This window comes from Saccostrea cucullata, unplaced genomic scaffold, assembly GCF_032062105.1.
Source record: "Saccostrea cucullata isolate Sc308-1 unplaced genomic scaffold, CSIRO_AGI_Scuc_v1 ctg4804, whole genome shotgun sequence".
In the NCBI taxonomy this organism is placed as follows: Eukaryota; Metazoa; Mollusca; class Bivalvia; order Ostreida; family Ostreidae; genus Saccostrea; species Saccostrea cuccullata.
Genome location: NW_026934563.1, coordinates 21,478 through 43,614, shown reverse-complemented (window position 1 = coordinate 43,614; position 22,137 = coordinate 21,478). Strand labels below are relative to the sequence as shown.

At 33.5% G+C, this 22,137-nt stretch overlaps 1 protein-coding gene across 1 annotated transcript in view; it reads right to left on the bottom strand.

The window, feature by feature from the left end:
• The window catches only part of LOC134241004 (centrosomal protein of 152 kDa-like), a gene marked incomplete at its 3' end in the record, with an annotated part of 33,608 nt that extends 16,189 nt beyond the window's left edge, over window positions 1-17,419 (bottom strand). Inside the window, exons 1-7 of the mRNA XM_062723097.1 lie at window positions 17,376-17,419; window positions 12,118-12,297; window positions 10,244-10,368; window positions 4,064-4,275; window positions 2,644-3,010; window positions 1,978-2,339; window positions 1,386-1,541 (exon numbers count right to left, since the gene is read on the bottom strand). Of these exons, the coding sequence (XP_062579081.1) occupies window positions 1,386-1,541; window positions 1,978-2,339; window positions 2,644-3,010; window positions 4,064-4,275; window positions 10,244-10,368; window positions 12,118-12,237 (1,342 nt within the window). The remainder of the gene's footprint in view (window positions 1-1,385; window positions 1,542-1,977; window positions 2,340-2,643; window positions 3,011-4,063; window positions 4,276-10,243; window positions 10,369-12,117; window positions 12,298-17,375) is intronic.
• Window positions 17,420-22,137: the final 4,718 nt, after the last annotated feature.

Sequence of the window (22,137 nt, the reverse complement as noted above, 5' to 3'; positions counted from 1 at the left end):
AATTAGATAATGCATTATTTTTTAAAACTTTGTGAAATTGAATCTGTAAGAGTTTTACATTATTTAAATATTGCAATACGTAGTAGTATGGGGATCGAGTACCTGGCAGTTATCGAACTTACTACCGCTCTTTTGTGGAGAAGTCGAGAAAGCTCTAAATCTCGCGCCATAATTCTCAAGCATAACATTGTTTGAAGTAGTGACAATCAAAGAACTAGAACAATCATTATATGTTGTTACAATGTATTGTCACGGGTTGGACTCCAGATAATCGATTGTCAAATAAGGAAAGTTTAGAGTATTTTATTTGATTTTAAACGTAAAAATTTCAATAATGAGCTTAGTGAAAAATATCGTCAAAAAATATAATGTTATCAAATGAGGACTAACTCCTCTATAAAATTTATTACAGTGATTCAGCAAATGTTTATCAAGAGATTTAAACAAGATTTATTTCTAATCTACATTGATCCATTTTGTATTGTATTCACTAGCACATTGTCCACATCCAACAGACATTTTCTTCTTTCACTGAGAAAGAGTTCCATCAATCACAAATCAATTTCAATTTTACATTTTGTTGTTTTTACGGTCCAGCAAATTTTTAGTGTGTCCTGTAATTTTTGTGATTTTTAGACAATCTGTAGGACAGTGTGTCCGACAGAATTTTTACCTCTTTCGCCAACTCTGAAATCCACACATTAATTTGAAGTGGGGGGGGGGGGGAATTTTCTTGAATAATAGTCAAAACTCTTTGGGATAAAATAATTGAATATGATCTTAATATCAGCATACATGTAGGTTGATGAAACTATGTAAAACAGTTTAAGAGGAGTGGTGCTGACAAACTGTCCATCTCTATATTCAAGGTATGGCCAAATGCCCAAATTAAAAGTGCAGAAATTCCCAGAAAAAATAATGGAATCGGAATTTCCTGGTAATATGCACATCTACACATTGTGTCCTAAATATCTGCAAAGTTTGACGAAATTCTGTGCAGCGGTTTATAAGGAGTTTCACTGACAAACTGTTAATCTCTATATTCAAAGTATGGCCAAATGCCCAAATTAAAAGTGCGGAAATCCCCAGAAAAAATAATGGAATCGGAATTTCCTGGTAATATGCACATCTACACATTGTGTCCTAAATACCTGCAAAGTTTGAAGAAATTCTGTGCAGCGGTTTATGAAGAGTTGCGCTGACAAAAAAAAGAGGACTGACTGACTGACTGAATGACTGAATGACGGACCAGTCAAAAACATTATACCTCCCGCAACTAGTTGCGTGGGGTATAATTAAGGGTAAATCCAGCAAATGCTTTCAATAACCAAGATGTAATGACTAATGTCAATACTGGATAAGCCATTGAGATTCGATACGCTTACCTTTGGCCAGAGAGATTTGATGTTTGTATATCCTGATCTCCCTGCTTGTCTCTTGCTTGTACTGTTCAAAGTCTCGGGTGATCTCCTCGAGTTTGCTGCCTCGGGCTTTATACAGGATCTGAAGCTGAGCAAACTGTCTGTTGTCAAAAGCACCAGCTGGAAAATGTGTAAATAAAAACATATATGGAAAATAACTGTTGAACTTATCTTATTCCTTTGAATTCTTATTTTTGCATTTGCAGTGTTCCATATCTACAGTATCTTGATTTTAAAAAAAAGGAAAATATTCCCCTATCTAACTGTAAAATCACATATTTTTGTGGGGTCAAATTATAATGTTTTGAATAAAAACTCTTGGTTCGAGGGGATTTGAATTCATGGAGGATGAATTGTTGAGTACTTATTTATGTGACATTTTACTTTTAGTGGTGGACATGAATTGTGGGTCTCTTCATACCTAAGAACAACAAAAATTATCCCCCAACAAAAATTTATTTCTTTTTTGGGGGGATTTAAAGTGATCCATTTCTATCTTGATTTTAAACAGCAAGGAAAATATTCCCATGAGAGTGAAATTCTGCATTAAAAGTACCTGGTCCAGTATTTTCATGAACCTCTTCTAGTTTTTGTCTTTTCTCTTTGACCTCTGGCACTTCCTCTTCACTTTCGCTTTCTTCTCGGTCTTCTCTAAGTTTGTAAGTAACCTGGTATTCTCCTTTGAAATCCTTATCTGGAGCATTGTCATGAACAGGATATTCTTGTGAAGAATGAACAGGATGCCCTGTTGAGACTGGGGTAGCATGAACAGGATGCCCATGTGAAACTGAGGTAGAATTTGTGACATAACCTTGGTCTGACTGTAAAGTGTGTTGGTATGCTTGAGAATGGGGTGTGTCTGAGTAGGGCTTGTATGGGTTGTCTGCCCTTGGATGCTCATCTTCCTCCTGTCTGTCACTGTAATGAAAATTCAAATAAAAGAAATTTGATATTCAGTGTTTGCTAATACAGTTACACCGTTTAATCTGACACCTGCTCATTATGTGCCATCCCTTTTTACTGTGAAACCCAACCTTTCTTTTCATTCCCATTTCATTATTTTTCATGTTGTTTTGGCTTTAAAATCCAACATCCTGCCAAAATTTGTCTCCCAGTGAATGTAGGATTAGACAGTTTTTTTGTAAATTTTTCCACAGTTTACTGTGTCACATTATACTTGATTGTAGTGAAAAAGACCTAGTACTAAAATCTAAATATTTACCTGTAATAGCCAATATAATGATGAAGATGATGATAATGGTAATGCCCAGGCAGACCCCCAACATCTGAATGTTCATCTGTCCCACCCTCTGCTTCCTGTCTCTCTGGAATTTCCCCATACCTAAAATGGTCCTCCGAAGTCACATGATGCGGTATGTATGTGTTACCATGGTGAGAGGGGTCATAAACATTTGGCTGACCCTGATGTGAGAAGACGTTTTGATTGGACCAATCAGGAACCTGGTGAAACTGATGGTGATGATGTCGTTGAGGTCGATGATGGTGATTGGATGATTTGGTGCTGCTTTGTTCACTGTTACTATGGTAACCATCACTCTCTAACAAACCCTCATGGGATCTTCTTAAAACTTTTAATAAAGTAATGTTGTCATGTACACATGCCATTTTTAAAACTAAGGCTATCCAGTATTCAAATAAACATAAAGATTGTTTGACTTCTGTATAATCATAAAGGTCATATTCATATCAAATTGGGGGATCAGGAGTTCATGCAATCTCTGCAGGACTTGTAACTTTTTCTGAGTTAAATTACATATAGCTAAGCACAAGAAATTACTCACTGATTTCATACAGCTATTATCAGGGGCTGACAAATAGATTTTTCAAGCACTTGCCCACGGGCAAGTGAATAGTCAAATTTCACTTGCCCTACTTCAATTTTTACTTGCCCCACCAGCACTTTATATTCATCATAATGAATTAATTTGTCTCTTAATCGAAAAAAATTTAGCCTAGAATTATTATTTTGAATATTGGCGACATTTAAAACCACCTGCCATTAAGTACTATGTACCATGCAATCTGTTGATTGATTGTATGCTGTTTTATGTCCCGTTCCAGAATATTTTCTTTCATATAGAGACGTAAAATTGCTATCATATTTCACCTATAGTCATGATATCTGCTATTTGTTTAAAATAATCGTTTCGGACATTTATTTTTTTCTTTTCTCATACCTGATATGCTTAGACGATTTTGTATTGAGTTTTTCACTAACATTAATTGTTATGGACGATGTACTTATCATCGGCTTTCGATCGTTTTCTGCCTCATATAACTGTCAAAACTTTCTCCATTTCTCCAATGCCAATTTGTCACTTTCAATTAAGTATAAATACATGTACCGGTACTTAAAACTTTCGGTAAAACTTAATTGTAATGACACAATTAAACTGGTTCGCATACGAAGTGTGACAAACAAAGGAAGATAACTCTTATAGCGAAATAATTTCAATTTCGTGGAAAAAATATGACATTTTAAAAAATATTTATTGATTGATTATTTTTTGAATCACTTGCCCGCGGGCAAGTGCCTTTTAAAAATTCACTTGCCCGCCTCTAAAATTCACTAGCCCCGGGCGTCGGGCAATGGGATTTGTCAGAGCCTGTATTATACTTACGTCCCTCTTGAGATGATCTCAGCAGCTCTTGAGACGCCCTAAGGCTTTCCTGAGATTGTCTCAGTGAGGACATCGAGCCGTATGGACTCTGAGCTATGGTTGGTAGGCCTCCCAGGGGGGTGGAGGTGGGGAGGGGGAACGTTCTCCTGTTCCATCCTTCCCTGGGAAACACCATGGCAGAGGGTTCTTCATCCTCCTCCACAATGGGCTCTCTGTAAGGATAAAGACAGAATTAGGTAAAATGGTCAGTTTCCAAAATCAACACTACTGAATTAAATATCCCCTTAGATTCCAAAAAATCCCCTGTTGTCCCCCTGTCAGTCCCTGACATTTTCCTGTCTCTCCCTGACTTTCTCCTATGATCCCCTGTCGTTGTCCCTGCTCTCCCTGTCCAGTCCCTGTCGTCCCCTGTCGTTGTCCCTGCCTTCCCTGTCTACTCCCTGTCGTCCCCTGACATTCTCTGATCTCCCTGTCCAGTCCCTGTCGTCCCCTGTCGTTGTCCCTGCCTTCCCTGTCTACTCCCTGTCGTCCCCTGACATTTATTTTGGCCAAGAAAAGAAGTTTAAAAAATATTTTTGTTGCATTTAAGAGTGTAAATGATATAGTCTTGAAAACTTTAAGTATTTTTTTTTTTGAAAATATAGACTTAGTAAAAAGTTAACACTTTTTTAAAATACCTTAACTAAATCCCCTGTAATTTAGTTTCTATCACTTGTATCAATGTGTTTTTTTTTAGTTTGGTAGCATTTCGGGGGGAGAGCGGTAAAAAAGAAATAAATTACCAATTTATTTCATCTTGTGATGCTAGACGGCATATACATTGTGCTTTATGAATCTTTTATATATATTTATAAACTTTTTCATTTTTTATTTGATCTACTTTGAAACATCTTTGAGCGTAATAACTGTCTTTGTAAAAGAACTAGATTTAAACATTTGGGTATACATTATCAAATCCATGCATGGGATATTTTGTTTTCCCAAATAATTAAATGAATAAACATTAATTGAAAGGAATGATATATAAATGCATTAATAAAATAAATGCCTAATTAATAAATAAAATAATTAAATAAACTAAAAATCTATTTTATTCATTTATTTTTTATGTGAATAAATCTACAAATCGACTGAATTAAGAATAAATGAATAAATAGATAAATAAATAAATAATGAGAATTAGATAAAGTTATTCATTTATTCGTTTCTTTTTTAATTTATCACTCATTTATATCCCCAAAATTTGTTTTATTAGTTTTATTTTATTTATTTGCTGAAATATGCTACAAAGTATTTTATTAGCATATTTAAACGACTTTGTTTTACTTTAAGTCCATGATGGATATCAAAATAATCGACTCATTATGCACAATATTAATCTGTCATTAACATTTTTGATACATTAATTTGATTAAAAAATCGGTTTTCAAAACCCAAACACGATTCTGAAACAACATCAAAGCCATTGATGTTTACCAGTAATTAACTCGGGGTACACAGTCATGACACCTATTATCTTTTTCACTGACCACTATCCTTTGTTTATGTTTTGGCAGGACGACCGTGTGTAGTTTGCAGCTGTTTGAAATAACATCTTCTCTTTGTATGAGAACTGATTTTTTCAATCAAAACAAAATAAAACTATCAAAGAAACTATTGACGGGTAAAGATTGTGCATAATGAGACGATTATTTTGATATCCATCATGGAAGAAAATAATTAAAAGTAGTTTAAATATGCTTCAAAAATACTTTGATACATATCTATCGTAAATCAGTTTACATAGAATATGCCAAACAAATCCCATTTTCAGGTATATGATTATTTAGTTTGCTTGTATCGTCAATTTTGAAAATAATAAGACTGTTTTTATAATGATTTAATACATGCAGTTAATTAGTTAATTTATTTTTTTATTCACTTACTATAAAAAATCAATTATTGTATTGATTTTAAAAACTAAAATATTCCAAAATACGCCAGTACCCCTGCTGTCTTTTCTTCTTTTTTTCTTACAAAAAGTAGAAAGTCACTCCATTATTAAATAAATAAAACAAGAATAAAAGAAAACTAAAGAAACACATTTTTTTGCGGATATAAATGATTGAATAAATTGTTGTTTTTTCAATTTCAAAAATAAATAAATAAATTGATATTTTATTTATAATTATTTCATTATTTTTTTAAATTATTTATTTACTTATTTACTATGTATTTATTTCGCTGCAATCTGTTTTATTCATTAAATACTGGTTTGACTTTGTACCACTTGTAAGAAAAAAGTCAGCAGGGGGTATTGGTGCTTTTTAGAATATGTTATTGTTAAAAACCAATGCATTAATTGATTTTAAATCATCAGTAAATAAAAAAAATTAACTTATTAACTGCATATATTAAATCATTATAAAAACAATGTTTTTATTTTTAAAATTGACGACACAAGCAAACTAAATAATCATTTACCCGAAAATGGGATTTGTTTGACAAATTCTATTTAAAATGATTTACGATAGAATATGCTTCAAATTATTTTTGAAGCATATTAAATCTGCTTTTAATTATTTTACTTCCATGATGGATATCAAAATAATCGTCTCATTATGCACAATCTTTACCCGTCAATAGCTTCTTTGATACTATTATTTTGTTTTGATCGAAAAAAAAAATTAAGTTCTCATACAAAGAGAAGATGTTTTTTCAAACAGCTGCTAACTGTACACGGTCACTCTGAACACCACATAAACAAGGTATAGCGGTCAGCGAGAAAGACAATAGGTGTCATGACTGTGTACCCCGAGTTAATTACTGGTAAACATCAATGGCTTTGATGTTCTTTCAGAATCGTGTTAGGGCTTTGAAAACCGATTTTTTAATCAAAACAAAGTATCAAAAATCTAATTGACAGATTAATATTGTGCATAATGAGACGATTATTTTGATATCCATCATGTACTTGAAATAATAAAAAGTTGTTTAAATATGCTAATAAAATACTTTGTAGAACATCTACGGATGCAAGTGTTTATATAAAATAAAACTAAATAAACACAATTTCTGGCAGATATAAATAATTCATTAATTTGTTGTATTTTCAATTTCAAAAATAAATAGATTGATATTTTATTAATAATTTTTTTTTTATTATTCATTTATTTTATATTATTTACTAGAGTATTTACTATGAATTTATTTCGCTTTAATCTGTTTAATTCGTTAAATACTGGTTTGACTTTGTACCATTTGTAAAAAGAAAAAAAAAAGAAAAAAGAAAGAAAAAAGAGAGAGACAGAAGGGGGTATTGGTGCATTTTGGAATATTTAAGTTTTTAAAATCAATATAATAATTGATTTTTGATAGTTAGTAAATTAAAAAAAAAATAAACTTATTATTTGCATGTATTTATTCATTATAAAAACAATCCTTTTTATTTGTAAAATTGACGATACAAACAAATGAAATAATCAAATACCCGAAAATGGGATTTGTTTGGCATATTCTATTTAAAATGATTTACGATAAATATGTATCAAAGTATTTTTGAAACATATTAAATCTGCTTTTAATTATTTTACTTCCATGATGGATATCAAAATAATCGTCTCATTATGCACAATCTTTACCCGTCAATAGCTTCTTTGATACTATTATTTTGTTTTGATCGAAAAAAAAATTAAGTTCTCATACAAAGAGAAAATGTTTTTTCAAACAGCTGCTAACTGTACACGGTCACTCTGAACACCACATAAACAAGGTATAGCGGTCAGCGAGAAAGACAATAGGTGTCATGACTGTGTACCCCGAGTTAATTACTGGTAAACATCAATGGCTTTGATGTTCTTTCAGAATCGTGTTAGGGCTTTGAAAACCGATTTTTTAATCAAAACAAAGTATCAAAAATCTAATTGACAGATTAATATTGTGCATAATGAGACGATTATTTTGATATCCATCATGTCATTAAAATAATGGAAAGTCGTTTTAATGCGCTATCAAAATACTTTGTAGCACATCTACGGATGCAAGTGTTTATAAAACAAAACTAAAGAAACACAATTTCTTGCAGATATAAATAATTCATTAATTTGTTGTATTTTCAATTTCAAAAATAAATAGACTGATATTTTATTAATAATTTTTTCATTATTCATTTATTTTATTTATTTACTATGAATTTATTTCGCTTCAATCTCTTTTTTTTCGTAAAATACTGGTTTGACTTTGTACCATTTGTTAAAAGAGAGAGAGAGAGAGAGAGAGAGAGAGAGAGAGAGAGAGAGAGAGAGAGAGAGAGAGAGAGAGAGAGAGAGAGAGAGAGAGAGAGAGAGACTGCAAGGGGTATTGGTGCATTTTGGAATAATTAAGATTTTAAAATCAATATAATAATTGATTTTGAATAGTTAGTAAACAAAAAGAAAATAAATAAACTTATTAGCTACATGTATTTATGTAACAAAAAAAATCTTTTTTTATTTTTAAAATTGAGGATACAAACAAATTATATAGTCAAATACCCGAAAATGGGATTTCTTTTGGCTTATTTTATGTACAACTATTTACGAAAAAATATGTGTCAAAGTATTTTTGAAGCATATTAAATCTGCTTTTAATTATTTTACTTCCATGATGGATATCAAAATAATCGTCTCATTATGCACAATCTTTACCCGTCAATAGCTTTTTTGATACTTTTATTTTGATTGAAAAAAACATTAACTTCTCATACAAAGAGAAGATGTTATTTCAAACAGCTGCAAACTACACACGGTCGTCCTGCCAAAACATAAACAAAGGATAGTGGTCAGTGAAAAAGATAATAGGTGTCATGACTGTGTACCCCGAGTTAATTACTGGTAACCATCAATGGCTTTGATGTTCTTTCAAAACCGTGTTTGGGTTTTGAAAACCGATTTTTAAATCAACACAAAAAATCAAAAATTTAATTGACAGATTAATATTGTGCATAATGACATGATTATTTTGATATCCATCATGGACTTAAAGTAATAAAAAGTCGTTTTAATATGCTAATAAAATACTTTGTAGCATATTTCAGCAAATAAATAAAATAAAACTAATAAATCAAATTTTGGGGATATAAATGAGTGATAAATTAAAAAATAAACAAATAAATGAATAACTTTATATAATTCTAATTATTTATTTATCTATTTAATTATCTATTTATTCATTTATTCTAAATTCAGTCGATTTGTAGATTTATTCACATAAAAAATAAATGAATTAAATAGATTTTTAGTTTATTTAATATTTTTTATTTATTGAAAAGACATTTATTTTATTAATGCATTTATATATCATTCCTTTCAATTAATTTTTATTCATTAAATTCTGTAAGAAAGCAAAATATCCCGTGTTAATGATTTCCCAAATGTTTAAATCTAGTTCTTTTACAAAGACAGTTATTACGCTTAAAGATGTTTCAAAGTAGATCAAATAGAAAATAAAAAAGTTTATAAATATATATAAAAGGTTCAAAAAGTTCAATGTATTTGCCGTTTAGCATCACAAGATGAAATAAATTGGTAATTAATTTCTTCTTTAGAATCGATGCAATTCTTTGCCGTTCTATCCCCGAAATGCTACCAAACTAAAAAAAAATCACACTGATAGAAGTAATAGAAACTAAATTACAGACATTTAAAAATGTGTTAACTTTTTACTAAGTTTACATTTTCAAAAAAATACTTAAAGTTTTCAAGACTGTATCATTTTTCACTCTTAAATGCAACAAAAATATTTTTTAAACTTCTTTTCTTGGCCAAAATAAATGTCAGGGGACGACAGGGAGTAGACAGGGAAGGCAGGGACAACGACAGGGGACGACAGGGACTGGACAGGGAGATCAGAGAATGTCAGGGGACGACAGGGAGTAGACAGGGAAGGCAGGGACAACGACAGGGGACGACAGGGACTGGACAGGGAGAGCAGGGACAACGACAGGGGATCATAGGAGAAAGTCAGGGAGAGACAGGAAAATGTCAGGGACTGACAGGGGGACAACAGGGGATTTTTTGGAATCTAAGGGGATATTTAATTCAGTAGTCTTCTTCAATTTAATATAATTTGAAAATAATTCTTCCATGGTGTTTATTTTTATATTTTTGATTGACAAAGTTTACAACATTAGAAACTGTTTTAAAAGTATAATAAAAGCCTTACGTATCTTCCTTGGATCTGAAGTGGAGGCTGTGATTGCGTGAGTCTCCGCCCTCATCTGACGTCACAGAAAACTCATCATCCTCATCAATTAAATCATCAAACGCATCCTTCAGCAAAGCTTTCAGCTGTAAATGTATAAATCAGGATAAGTCATTATTGCTTATTATTTGAGCATATTTTAAAATCCTTTTTTTAACAGAAAAATCTATCCTCTGTCCATGTTTAAATTATCTTTGAAAACAGCATTCCACATGCATAAATTAATTTAAAAGCTTTAAAAAAGGAAATTATCTGTAAGAAACTAATCAATATTGTGTACAATTTTGACACCATTCACTACCTGTAACAAGAGTGCATAGAGATCTCTTATATCATCATACACTGCAGGGTGAACTTTGACCCGGAAATAACCTTGACATGGACACAAATTTGACCTCTTATTTCGGTCATTTAACAAAGTACTTAATGTAAATGGATTTAGATAAAAGTTTCCTTTTCCAGTGCCAAATTGAACATCTTCGAATTCCATAAGATCTATCAAACAACAGAACTTGGTGAATAAATTCCATACATAAGTAGAGTTCAAGTAAAAACTTTATCCTGAATTATTCTGTCTGGGTGAAATAAAAGTATTATATTCCACTTTATGTTTAGTATAACGTAAAATGCAGCAAGAGAGAGTTTATATTCCAATAATTTCAAAATAGACTTATACTTTTGAGAATTGCCCTATGACTGCCTTTTGTTTCTGTCACATGATATCATCAATCCAGAAATCATTAGTACCCTTTTCTAAATTGGGATGAATTCTGATTTCAACAGTCATCAACTGTTTTCATTAGATGGCAGCTTTCACTGCCCGTAGCATTATTTTCAATCTCTTAAAGACTCTTGAAAAGGATTAGGAGCTAGCATTTTGATTGAAACAATTAATTAGCATCATGTTGTCATGGTGACAACCTCTATCAATAATCAATCAGCGATTGGGACATCTCTGAGAAGATGGCATTAAGAAGACAAGGGAATTAAGAAGCCAGTAAAACAGGCTCTAGAAAATCCAGGTAACAAAGGGCAAACATCTGTCCACAGTGAAACATACAGAGAGATCAAGTTCATAAACTTTAGATATTTTTAAGATCAGTAAAAAATAAGCAATATATTTCTTAGTAAACTGTAGCTGCAGAAAGGTAGCTTACCAAAAAAAAATCTATTAACAGACCGGAAAGCTATAGTGCCACCCATGTGCACAAAAAAATGGGCTGTTTCTCAATTTATTTCTTCACATGTTTAAAACTGCCATCTCAAAATATTACTAACCACTGCTAACCATGTGTTCCTAACACATTAATTCACCCATTTATACTGTCAATTTGGTTTACAAGATAATTCAGTCCAACGCGCTTCATTCAGATGTAAACTTCGAAAGCACTTGATAGAGGAGTAAGGACTTATTTTGAAATCTAGCTAGGTTTTTTGCATTTGAGGTAAGAAATTTGAAGAATTAATCCAGAATTGAGTGCACTTTTTTGCGCAATAAATATACAGTTTTTTTCAATGGGTGGCACTGTTCTCCGGTCTGTCAAAATTTTTTTTTGGAGAGCAACAGTTCTGCAGCTAAGTAAACTGAAATGTTCATGCCTAAACTGTATTTAGCCCCTGGAGAATAACTTACTATACAGTTTTCCTAGGTACACAAATCCTCAATCCTTGGAGTAACTATTAATTAACAATGCTTATAATATAATACTGTAAGAGGAGGAAAGAGAGAGAGAACATATTTATGTACAATAAAATTCATAAAAGGAATGAAATATAATTTGTAAATGCAGTGTCCCTATGACCCCTGACCCGTTTGCCCCCTTGCAGATACTGACCTCATTTTGTTGCTGTTCGTTTTCCCTCTGAAGCTCCTTTTCCTGCTGACTCTGAAGGTCAAGGCCATCAAAGTTCATCATACTCAGACCAGGATTCAGGGCACTTCGGTCTGTACTCATCTTGTACCTTGACCTCTCTCAACAACCTTGAACTTCATTAGTCACATGGCTGACATCAAACTGAAAATAAAAAAAAAATCAAGAAGCTTTATTTCAGCACTGACAGAATTTGATTCATTGGTTTTTCCTTAGTTGAATCAATCTAAGTTGATGTTGCAGGTAAAATTCAGCTTTATCTTATAACAGGCTAAGCTATGGCGACAAAAGCAAAAGAATTTATTAAACCATCATGTATGACTTGAAAACAGCACCAACATGAATGCAAGACATTTTTAACTCAGGGTCTCCATATCAAACAGTTAGATATGACCAAAGCAGAGTTTATAAAAAATACCACGTTATCATCAAGTCAACAGCAACTGGAATGTAAAACCATAGGACCATGCATTACTTTGAAATAATCATATTAGGTGTTAGAACCGGGGGCTAGGAGGGGGCTTAACCCCCCTCAACACTTTTTTGGCAAATATATACATAAAATCTAGGCATTGAAAATTGGGATAACCCTTATTTGTAGAGTTAGCCCCCCCCCCCCACTTAAAATTTGCTTCTGACGCCTATAATTGTGTCATGTTAAGGTAAGGTATCAAAACATTGAGAATTTATGAAATGATAAGTCAAAAGATAAGAGTGCAACCATAAACCACTTGACGATTTACCACGGTTTATTTTTCCCGGTTCAATCCACGATCATGCAGCCACGGGTAGGAGAGAGCTACATATATGCGGACTCTGGACCGTGGCTTGAGACGATGGGTTCGCTTCAATTGGTCCCTAATTATCTGAATCCTCCAGTTTGGTTCCTAGATATTTATCAGGTCTCTTTCCCAGTCTTAGTGTACAGGGATTTACCAGTATTTTCTCAGGGGCCGAAATTTGGCTCCATTCCCAACTGAAATTGAGTTCATTTTTTCTCAATTTGGCAGTAATTTTTCCTAATTGCAGAACAATGCCTTTTTTATTCAATTATCTTGGAAAAAATACAAAGTTTATATGTCAGATGATCTCTAATTTTCCTTATAATTTAACTCATTTAGCATGTTTAGCAAAAGTGCACCATAGTTGTAACACATGTTTAAAAACATCGCCAACTTTTAATCCAAATTTCCTCAGTTTTTTTCAGAAGTAGTGATATTGTGTAATTCTGTAAGTTTATTAACTCATTTTGACTTGCTCAATTGATCTATGAATAAATGGTAAGAACGGCAGGCATTATTTCAGACAGAAAATATAAATTTTCAATGCACATTTTAGAAAATGTGCATATAAGGCCAGAATAAATAAATTGCTAGATTCTCATCCGATTTTTTTAAAAAATTGAGGCGGACGGGCGGCTTTTATTTTATATTTTTTATTTTTTCAGTTTTGCAGATTTTTTATTGACCTGGTCAATCGGTGTAATTTAATCTACAATACCTGAATAAAAGTCATAGTTAAGGTTCAATTATCTTTTACTTCACACTATCACCTATCTTTTTCAACCAATGACCCTTGTTTAAAATATATATGCATGTATTACAGCAATATACCATCTTTTCAGCTGTCAAAATCATGTCGACTTTCGCGGGATTTAAAACGAAAGTAGAATGGTATATGAATACCGATCCCGATCAGTATTAAGTCACAAAGAAAAACAGAAATAAAAAAAATCGAGGCGGAGGTATAAAATCGGGGCGGGCGGGGATGAGAATTTAGGAATATTTATATTATGGCCTAATTTAGTATAATTTGCAGGAGGTTTATATCTCCCATGACCTAAAATTGGAATCTCTCATGATACACAAATATACTACCCTAAGTTGTATAAAATAAATACTCATTGAATTCAAATTTACTAAAACTATAAGTCTATTATTCATAATTGATCTTTTCCCCAATTTCCAGAAAATGATGTTTCCCAAATTAGGCTGATAAATCCCTGGTGTAAAGAACGTACGTTTGATAAAACTTTTCAGCTTAAACAGGGCTGTCACAGCACCTTTTGGGACAGGGACCGGGTCCCTCTATATTGGGAAAAATCCTCGACATTTTTTGTCAAATTGGGAAAATTTTAAACATACTTTCATGTATTAAATTAACTCCCACCCCCAAGAAAAAGAAAAGCTAAAATTTACAGGACATAAGGTCTGATAAAATCTATATTTAACAGACCAAACATTTACTTACTTAGCAGGCTTTTTTTCCATATGATATAGAGACTTAAAAATGTGGGGAGGGGGTATTTCTTACTGTTTAATTGCATTTGAAATAAATAAAAAAAAAAATAGATTATAAAGAATAATTTATTGAAATTACCAAGTTACTATTTTAAATTTTCCTTTAAAATGTGATATCATAAAATTGCCTAGATCTACAATTTATTTTTTTTTTCTACCAATTCTGGTCATTTAACACATGCAAATGAAACAGATAGTATCCAAGATTTTATTTTAACTTATAATTCACTTTAAAACTGTTTATTTATTTTATGAACTAGCTCATAATGGTTATCCTTGTTTAATAATGAAAGTAAGTTCCCCAACCCAATCTACGTATGACTTATCCATAGATCTATATTCCATGACAGAGAAAATTCGAATTACAAATAAACGATCATGATAGGGTTGTTGCAGATTAAAATCAATCATGGATTACTGCTAAATGGATAAAAAAACAAGAGGCCCATGGGCCACATCGCTCACCTGAGAAGCTTTGACCATTCTGTTCTTTACCAGATTTCACCCTTGTTATACATAATGCATCCCCACCCTACCCCACTGATCATAATTTAGACATTTTGAAATCTACACTACCCCTTTATCCTTCCATGGGCACATATGTTTCAGCTTTTTGGCCCAGTGGTTCTTGAGAAGAAGATTTTCAAAGATTTTTCCTATATATTTCTATGTAAAGCTCTGATTCCCTATAATGGCCTGCCCTTCCCCCGGGGGTCATGATTCCTACAATTTAGAATTTACACTACCCTAGAATGCTTCCACATAAGCTTCACTTTTTCTGGCCCAATGGTTCTTGAGAAGAAAAATTTCAAAGATTTTTCCTATATATTTCTATATAAAACTTTGATTCCACATTGTAGCCCCACCCATCCCCCCGGGGGTCATTATTTGAACAATTTAGAATCTACATTATACCAGGATGCTTCCACATAAGTTTCAGCTTTTCTGGCCCAGTGGTTCTTGAGAAGAAGATTTTCAAAGATTTTTCCTATATATTTCTATGTAAAAATTTGATACCCCATTGTAGCCCCGCCCTTTCCCTGGGGGTCATGATTTGAACATTTTAGAATCTACACTATACCAGAATGCTTCCACATAAGTTTCAGCTTTTCTGGCCCATTGGTTCTTGAGAAGAAGATTTTCAAAGATTTCTCCTATATATTTCTATATAAAACTTTGATTCCCCATTGTGGCCCCACCCATCCCCCGGGGGTCATGATTTGAACAATTTAGAATCTACATTATACCAGGATGCTTCCACATAAGTTTCAGCTTTTCTGGCCCAGTGGTTCTTGAGAAGAAGGTTTTCAAAGATTTTTCCTATATATTTCTATATAAAACTTTGATTCCCCATTGTGGCCCCGCCCTTTCCCTGGGGGTCATGATTTGAACAATTTAGAATCTACACTACCCAAGGATGCTTCCACATAAGTTTCAGCTTTTCTGGCCCAGTGGTTCTTAAGAAGAAGATTTTCAAAGATTTTTCCTATATATTTCTTTGTAAAACTTTGATTCCCCATTGTGGCCCCGCCCGTCCCCCGGGGGTCATGATTTGTACAATTTAGAATCTACACTATACCAGGATGCTTCCATATAAGTTTCACTTTTTCTGGCCCAGTGGTTCTTGAGGAGAAGATTTTCAAAGATTTTTCCTATATATTGCTATGTAAAACTTGGATTCCCCATTGTGGCCCCGCCCTTCCCCCGGGGGTCATGATTTGAACAATTTAGAATCTACACTACCCCAGGATGCTTCAACTTAAGTTTCAGCTTTACTGGCCCAGTGGGTCTTGAGAAGAAGATTTTTTAATGAACCCACCCTATTTTTGTCTTTTCTTGATTATCTCCCCTTGCGAGGGGATATGTCCCTTCATTTTAACAATTTAAATTCCCCTTAACCCTAGAATGCTTTGTACCAAGTTTGGTTAAAATTGGCCCAGTGGTTGAGAAGAAGTCGAAAATGTGAAAAGTTTACAGACGGACAGACAGACAGACGGACAGACGGACGGACAGACGGACGGACGACGGACAAAATGTGATCAGAAAAGCTCACTTGAGCCTTCGGCTCAGGTGAGCTAAAAAAGGATGTATGTGTGGAAAATTAGTTGTAGAAAACGAGAAAACGTGTCTCTTTGGTTAAGTCTGTATTGGGAAAATCTAGCACTTTATGCCATTGGGAATGGGTCCGATATTCGGTTCTTATTTGAGGGCAATGACGGCCCTGTTAAAGTATATGATCATGATGATGACAAACGTCTGACTTTTTACCCAATATGTCATGTATCGTTATACGTATTGTAACGTGAACTGAATACCATGATATGTATCGTATCGTGGGGTAGGCGTTGCACCCCTATCAAAAGATAACTTTTTTGTCATGTTTATTATTGTCATTGTGTATAACTTAATTCATTCTCCATGCTACATTCAATAAACTTAAATACTGGTATAGTACCCCTCCCTCCCCCATTATTTTACTCCTCATGCAACATACTTCGAAATATATATTGGTACCCCCCTTTTTTTTTATTGAGACGATCTATCGCCTCAAAATCATAACATACATGTCAGAAACTGAGAAAGGGCATGTTCTTTATGTTGCAATATTTACACGATCTCTAAATATCTTACCCTACGGACAATAATCACTTTCATCGAAAGAAAAATTTCTTCTGATAGTTATACATCAAAAAATCGTGCTTCAACGTGAAGAATTTAAATCCCAGACTAAAACAGGAACTTCTCAGCATGTGCCGACATGTTTTCAGAGCCGCGGTTGAAACCAAAATAATCCCTCTACTCGAAAAATGGTGGCAATACAAATATTTTACAAAATGTATCATTCAATTTAACAAAAGCGTTTTCATTTCATGTAGTGTAAATGTGGTTTAACATGCAGGAAAAGTGAAAACGTGTGCTTACATTCTGTATCCCTTCGAAGAGAGCGCCATTTGACAACATATCCCATAATTCTTGAAAAGGAAGTCAACAAGCGACGACTAATGAGGGGAAAAGACGTGCACTACCTATATACAAAGTAGACAGAGTTACCGCTCATGGTACAGTGTATGTATATTTTTTGCTAAGCTGTTGAAATATCAAGAAATAAACCCACTTAACTTTCAAAGAGTTATCACAGAGATAAAAATTGACATAGAAATATCACGGCATGCTCCAGAGACAGCTCAGTATTACGTTACGCTACAACTCCATTATTCGTAGGGAAAGTAGTCCCGGAGAATTGACGCTGTATGGAGTTTGATATCACGGATGATGTGGTGGGTTGTGGTTTCCGTGGTTGGGATCATAATCTAATGGCAGTGGTACATCCCGTTGTCACAACCACCGGGCCAGAAAATGTGAAACTTATGTGAAGCATCCTGGGGTAGTGTAAATTCTAAACTGTTCCAATCATGACCCCCGGGGGTAGGGCGGGGCCACACAGGAAAACTTTCAAAGATTTATCACAGAGATAAAATTTGACATAGAAATAATTTGTTATCTAAAAAAAAAAAAAAAGGAAGTTTGCAGTAGAGAGAGAGAAAAAACATTATTGTATAATAAAAATGATTTTTTTTTTTGCATAATGAGATCACTGCTCTATTATAGGCCTATCTGGCTATCATGCCCTACAACACAGCGTTACAAGCCAAATCAAACGTAAACAAATCAAATGTTTGAAAAATCTTTGTTTGACAAGAATATTGTATGTGTCTGTTATTTTTGTTCTTACCTACTGTATTCAACCCCCCCGAACCCGACTTGATTTCGTGAGAGGCTCATGGGCCACAGGCTCATCTGGTTCACTCGAGCTGGCAGTAAGTGGCGGATTCAGAGGTTAATGTATAGGAAGGTGTTTTGAGGACCGAAAGGCCGGAGAGAAAACGCTAGCTTACCTAAAGCAATAAACAAAAAAATTAAAATGGAAAACTTGTCCAAACACAGGAATTCTATTTAGTACAAATGTAAAAGGGGGGGGGGGGAGCTAAATCAATAATGTAGCACTTTCGTGGGGGAGGGTGAATGGGGGGGGGTCAAATTAAAAAGAAATCGGTGAGGTTTATATTTTTGCAGCTAATTGCGGATAAGCAGATTTTAATTAACCTATTTTTTGGTTCTGATTCCCTCCCATTGAAAAATATATGGTCTTACACTTACTCTTGCTAAATTGCTTACGTCAGGTTACATTTAGAGGGAAATTGGCCCAGTGGTTTATAAAAGGAGCCGAAAATGCTTCAAGTTTAAACAGTAAGACAGACGGACAAACAGGTAAAACAGATATAAATATCGGATAAAAAAAAATAGAAAAGCTTAGTAAACTGAGTATTTGAGCTTTTCAATTGATGAGCGCTATATACATGATATAGTGAATCTTACAATAAAGATTGTAAAACATCAATTTTGTTGATTTTTGGTTTAAAAAGTCAAAGATTCATTGTTACATTCCTACTTTACTTATATATATCAAATCAGATTCAATATGCTACCCTAAATGAATGCATAAAGACAGTAGACTTGCGTAATGCTTAGGGTGAAAATTCATATCTTCGTTTTATTTTACCAGACATGCAACCAGAGCTTTTTGCTGAAGAACGGGAAATTATTTATTTTAGGTCCTGTTCTTCTCATGTTGGAACTTCTCTGTACAATCATTATCTCTGTCCGTGTGTGAAATTTGGATTGTATCGCACTAATGCACATGGTTGATAATTTGTATGAAGTCGATGAATGCCCTCCAAAAAAGAAAAGAAAAGAAGATTGTGTTATTTATCCTGCATACAAGTCTCATGAGGAAACTCCGAGCAACTACGCACCAGATAGTGCTGATGGTGTCCTAAACAAAATGCACGACGTAACAGTCCTGTCCACCATTCAGACTCCGTTCAGAGGAAGCTTTTACATGGAGGAATTATGGAAGGTAAACTGTGTGGGAAAAACTTGATCTGGATCAGTGGCCGAGATGATACACTGAGAGTTATAGACAGGAATGGGTTTCTTTTACAAACAGTAAAGACTTCTAATGTCGTGTCAGCGATGACAGTCAACTCACACCAGGAACCAATTTTCTAAATCGGTCGGTCCGACAGACAAGTGTACATTAACAGAAATAAAAAGGTTGAGATACTTTTAGAATTAATTAACGGACTGGCTGGGAAGAGGTCTACATTATACTGCAAATGGAGATCTACTAATTGCAAACACAAGATGGCGTACAGAGTATAGTGGTGAGATACACAGGGACAACACAGATTCAGAGATTAGGGAGATCCAATATGACAGTCAGGGACAACCTTTGTTTGGTACTAATTAAAGTGGGAGGTATGCTAAATCTCGCTAAAAATGGCAACGGCGAAATTTGTGTGTCTGCCTTTGGTTGAAGTGTCGTCATTGTGGTCGATTCATCCGGGTGTTTAAGGTTCAAATATCAGGGTCACTCCTCCAATCAGAGGGAAAATGCACTATTCCTACCATTTAATATCGCTACTGATGTCAGTATTCAAATACTGATAACTTAGAGTTCTCGTAACGTTTTCCATACCCTAAATTGTGATGGTAACTTTGTTTTATATATAGAACAGTGTTTTCAATAAGAGCCGGCAACCGGCAAAATTAACCGCCTGTACGAGAAATTTTGCCGGCTATGAAATTTCCGTCATTAAGATTTTGCCGGGGCTGATACGTGAAATCCATAGATTTTATCGCAACTATTTCCATGATTTAGAGTAGCTTCCCTTGAGTGCGCTCTTTTTTCAAGGAAGTTTGATTAGATCGATCGTGTCATGCAATGGCGGCGCGGACAACGAATATTTGAGCGAAGTCGTGGAGAAACGTGCTGCTGCTGCTGTAACACATGCGTTTGAGATCACATACATTAAGAGGCATAAAGAATGGTCCCTTCCAAAAAGAATTTTTTGTGTTTTATAATTTTGATTGAAAATTGATTGTGCGGCAGCCTAGCTTAATATCAAGTGAGGGGTTCCCCGGTGAAAAAAAACAGCAAATAAATATAATTTTAAGACCTTACGAAAAATGTTGAATTCTTACAGAATTTCCTCAAACTGAAAATCTCAAGTGTTAAGCTAAGACGTAATAATTACGAATAAAAGTCTTATTATTTTGATCGTGACTCAGACGTACATGTAGAAATTCTTACAGAATTTCCTCAAACTGAAAATGTAAAATTTTATTCTCATTTATTCGTGTAAAGATATCTTGAAATACAGGAACAGAATCATTTTCACATTTGGGAAGGTTTTAATGTACTAGTATTTTGTATCAAATTCCATTTTCTTAATTATTTTGTTCTGACAATCTGTACCAAATGAAAATGCCAAAGTAAATAAGTTTTAAAATTAATTTATGAAACGTCTAAGATTGCAGAATATTTCAATTTTTGGAGGGTACTATACATCACCAAGTGTTGAAAAAAATTACATTTTTAACTAAATAATTTATTTTTGAATTTTGAATAAAAGACCTGACTAATTTATGTGAAAGGGACAAATATGTAGAATTTTTAGTATAATATTTTACCACAGACAATTGTCTGTACTAGAATTTCATACTTAAGTTGTCTATATGTTTGTATAGACACTTAGTTTTCAGAAGAAAAAAAAACTCAGTCTGTCAAAAACTGCCAAACAAATCTGTGAAAAGGTAAAAAATGTTTTCTAATTGGCTTTTTAAGGTAAAATTTGATAATTGATAGTGAGAGGAATGTGAAAAAATGGTACTTTTTTAATAGCCTGAGAGGTAAGAAAATGAGTCAAAAATGCTGATTTTCGTTTTCCGCCGGGGGGCTTCGCCCCCCTGGGCCCCCTACCAGGGCTCTGCCCTGGACCCGCTGGGGGCCTAAGGCGGCCCCCAGACCCCTCGCCAAGACTGGTTTCCTGCTATTCCATCTATTTTTCCTTCTATTTAAAATCTTATTGAAAACACTGTAGAATATCCGTGTGTGTCTAGATGTTGATCAGAATCTTGTTATTGGAGATAGAACCACGGGGGAAATACGATTCTTTAAGTAAGGAATTGTTAGAAAATCATAGAGAAACAATATAAATATATATATATATATATATATATATATATATATATATATATATATATATATATATATATATATATATATATATATACCTATGAGGACAAAAGCAAGTATAATAATTGTTACGAAGGGTATTCATAATGGCATCCAATATGAGGTTAAATTGGTAGACAAAGAAACATCGTTTCATGCAGTATGCTTCTCGAATAATGAAATTTCACTATATTTTTATCAGAGGCAGGATGGAAATTGACTCTGAGTACAATAGCAAGGTTATTGTCAAATAAAACACCAACTATTGTAATAAAGTCTATTCCTTAACAGAGCGTTTAAATGGATCTATAATGAAAATATCTTATATTTCAATATTTTACCGGGTATATATCTAAGATATATATTGAACGACTTCACAATTTTTTAGCGAAAGACAATTACGAAATTGATGGAGTTTAAACAGTGCAGATAAAAAATACAACATGGAAAACATAAAAAAAATTCCCCGTCCCGTGATAAGGAAAAATATATATCAGAGATTATAGATGGCTTGCTTCACACTTTTTGGCGAAAGACAATTATAAAACTGACCGAATTTAAAAATATCAAAATATTAAATAAAAATAATCACCATTAATGCAAGTT